Source organism: Octopus bimaculoides, chromosome 11 (assembly GCF_001194135.2).
Source record: "Octopus bimaculoides isolate UCB-OBI-ISO-001 chromosome 11, ASM119413v2, whole genome shotgun sequence".
In the NCBI taxonomy this organism is placed as follows: Eukaryota; Metazoa; Mollusca; class Cephalopoda; order Octopoda; family Octopodidae; genus Octopus; species Octopus bimaculoides.
The window spans coordinates 55,004,701-55,008,112 of NC_068991.1; the positions used below are offsets into that span (position 1 = coordinate 55,004,701).

The following is a 3,412-nucleotide window of genomic DNA, read 5'->3' on the forward strand; positions in this document are numbered from 1 at the left end:
GTCTGGCTTCACCTCTGTTTGCCTCACCTCTCTCCACCACAACACACAGCCCATAACACCACAAACCCATTGAAGAATACAACAGTCAATATTTCCAGTGGGATAGCGCTGCATTATTAATATTGTATGTAAAAAATTATAATTCATATTAAGACATACTCCGACATAAACCTAAGTTTTTCATACAATCAATTTTTAATCATTATGAGTAAAAACGATTTGCAATTTTAACTGTTGAACATTTCGTTCAATGTCGTCATGTATCGTACATCTGACATTACAACGGGATTCGTCCCGATTAAGCGCGAGTTTTTCAGTTGCCTTGCCAATCTTGTTCCACCAGCTCATGATATTGTCCATCCATTGCATTCTTTGCCCATCTCTTGGTCTACTACCCTCTTCCTTGCATGATAATGTTTTCCAGAACTCTGCTTCTCCGAATATGGCTATATAGATGAACTTTTGGTTTTTCACCATTTTCAGGAGTTATCTTTCACCTACTTGTAACACCAATCCGTTTGTCTGATGGACCGCGTAAGAGACTTATAACGTTCTCCCACACACCCACAATTCAAATGCATTAATTATATTCTCTTTAAATTTGTTCAGAGTCCATGCTTCAGAACAATAAATATAGTTTGGCCAAATGAACGCTCACAGTTGCCTTAACTTAGTTGGGACTCTTTTGTTGCTCCAGATGTTATTAAGCTTTTCCACGGACGTTCTTGCTATGGCTAGCCATGTCCTAATTTCTTTCTTACATGTGGTTTCATCAGAAATTTGTACAATTCAACCTGTTCGAGCCTCTCACTACTCAGTTTCAAGGCATTTTCTCTTTCCCCACTACTATGAGTTTTGTTTTATTATGGTTGAGATAAAGACCATGCGTATTTGATGTCTTCCTTCTCGACAATATCATTTCTTATTGTTCATCTAATGTGCTGAAGCAAAACTGCGTGTACTAAGGCGATTGAAAGCCAGCGGATGTCAGCGTAGTTGGATCAGTCTTTAAACTTAGTCTTATCAACGATTAGAATAACATGATACACGTGCCATGATGACTTTATTGTTATTGGCAAAAGAACGTGCTTCATTCAAGGCGTAAATTTTGGAGGTGGGAAGGGAAAGCTATGCTTGCTATGAAAGCAGAGGACAACGTAGCTCTAAGCCAACTTCTGATAATGGAAAACAAGGAGCATTTTTAGACTTACAAGAAGGAAATAATTCAGAAGGCAACTGCCGCGAGAAGAGGTGTGATATATTCGAAAAGTTGGAGTGATGTATTCAAACGACGGCATAACCTACACTGAGTATCCGTATTTCTGGTGAAGTCGCTGGTGCAGACAGCTAAGAAACTAATCAATTTTCCCAAGTTCTTAAAAGTATTATAGAGCTTGGTAACAACGATTTCCAACTTGTATTCAAATTAAACAAAACATTTTTTTTCTGGGGAAAAGTCCCATCTTTCATTTTTATCTCCCAAGAAGCGAAGATACCTCCGAGTTCAAGGCCAGAAAAGACCTTTTACGATACAGCAAACCTATGTGTGCTGTATTAGGGTTGATTTGAGGCTAAATAACAACAAAATTTTTACTGAGACAGACCAACGACGGAGTCTGTGTGGTTGCATGACCTGCTAGAAAAAGTAGCCAAACTTTTTTATATACAGAATAGAAAAACCTCTGACACGTTCAACCAGTATCCGAAGTTTCAAACTGTTTAGTTAAAAAAGATTAATTAAAAAATCTCTGACTTAGATTGACAAGATCCGTGAAACTATTTTCGTACAACAATAGCCATAATATGTACCGAGTTCCGATAATATTTTCTATTTATTTCATACGAAAACTGAATAAATTGCGCTAGTCAAGGGAATCCCAATATTTGGAATATGGATACTTGCTATCTTTTATTCTTTCAACTTTTCTTTAAATTCAGCTGCTTCATCATTCAATGAAGAATATTGTTTTAATCACAGGATAGCTTTGATTGTAATGGATCTGTGAGAAAAGGCGTTCTAGCCATGACCATTTTGTCTTATTTTTTCTAGAAGTAATGAATTCCTAAGCGAACATTATAAAATAATATAAACTTGCATTTTGGATCTTTGGGGTTTGACGGGCAACATTTTTTTTGTAGTGTTTTTGGTACCGAAACACTTTCAAACTTCGAATATTTGTATATTTTGTGGTATAGAACAGATAAAAAATTTTGTATTCGAAGTTATTTTATGTAAAAAATTGTCGTATTTCGGTAATTTCAACCAATCACTGACGTCTATTGAGGTGAAAACAATTAATGCCGTAACGGTGTCATGGGATCTTTTCCCTTGAATAAAATTAGTCCCGTTGTTTGTCAATAACAACTACCCGTGTTACTCTTATTTATGACATCGTTCGTGCGTTTGTACTGGTTTTAGCTTTAGGGTTAGGGTTCGGGTTTTAGAGTTAGGGTTAGTTTTAGGATTACGGTTAGGGTTATGATTATTTTTGCTATAACATTAACTCTAACCCTAACCCCAACCCTAACCCTAAAACCCGAACCCTAACCCTAAACTCTTACTAGGGAATAATGATATAATTAAACAGGGAATAACACACTTGACACCGAACAGCAGTAACTGTATTCAGCTGAATAGACGTCAGTGATTGGTTGAAATTACAGAAATACGACAACTTTAACATGAAATAACTTGCGATGTACAATTTTTTGTTAAGAAGGTTAAGAGAAGTTGTTTTATATGACACATTCTACCAGTGTCCTAAGTTTGAAAGTGTTTCGTTAAGAAAACAAATGTTGCCCGTCAAACCCCAAAGATCCTGCATATTTTTTTCTTGAAGACGGAAATATCATTTTTCTTTTTGTCAGGAAGGTTTGGTTGCTCTTTCTAGCAACTCGAGCGACCAGGTAAAGGCTCTCTTGTTGCCTCGCCTCGTTCCTTTCGTCACTTGTTTAGTCCCGAATTGGATCTGACTGAACAGATATGATCAAAGACGTCCCAACTGTATGCCATTCCGTCTTTCTTCCCAGATATAATAGACTCTACGTGTGTATCACAGGATAGAGGTTTTTCTATTCTGTATATAAAAAAAGTTTGGCTACTTTTTCTAGCAGGTCATGCAACCACATGCAGGCTCCGTCGTTGGTCTGTCTCAGTAATAATTTTGTTGTTATTTAGCCTCAAATCAACCCTGATACAGCAAACCCATGTTGCTATAAAAACATCTCTGGTTATTAAAGAAGGGTTTTGTTAGGGGAGTGGACCCGGAAGTTGTTCGCAAACAGCAGCAGTAATTTTCTTCAGCTGAATACACGCCATTGATTGGTTAAAATTACCCAAATACGACAATTTTAACACGAAATAACTTCTAAAATACAAAATTTTGTCAAAAACGTTAAGATTAAACCCTGT

General features: G+C 36.7%; 1 protein-coding gene across 1 annotated transcript in view; it reads right to left on the reverse strand.

The window, feature by feature from the left end:
• LOC106878204 (eukaryotic initiation factor 4A-III) overlaps positions 1 to 477 on the reverse strand; it is a 19,425-nt gene extending 18,948 nt beyond the window's left edge. Inside the window, exon 1 of the mRNA XM_052971990.1 lies at positions 233 to 477. Coding sequence (XP_052827950.1) covers positions 233 to 477 — 245 coding nt within the window. The remainder of the gene's footprint in view (positions 1 to 232) is intronic.
• Positions 478 to 3,412: the final 2,935 nt, after the last annotated feature.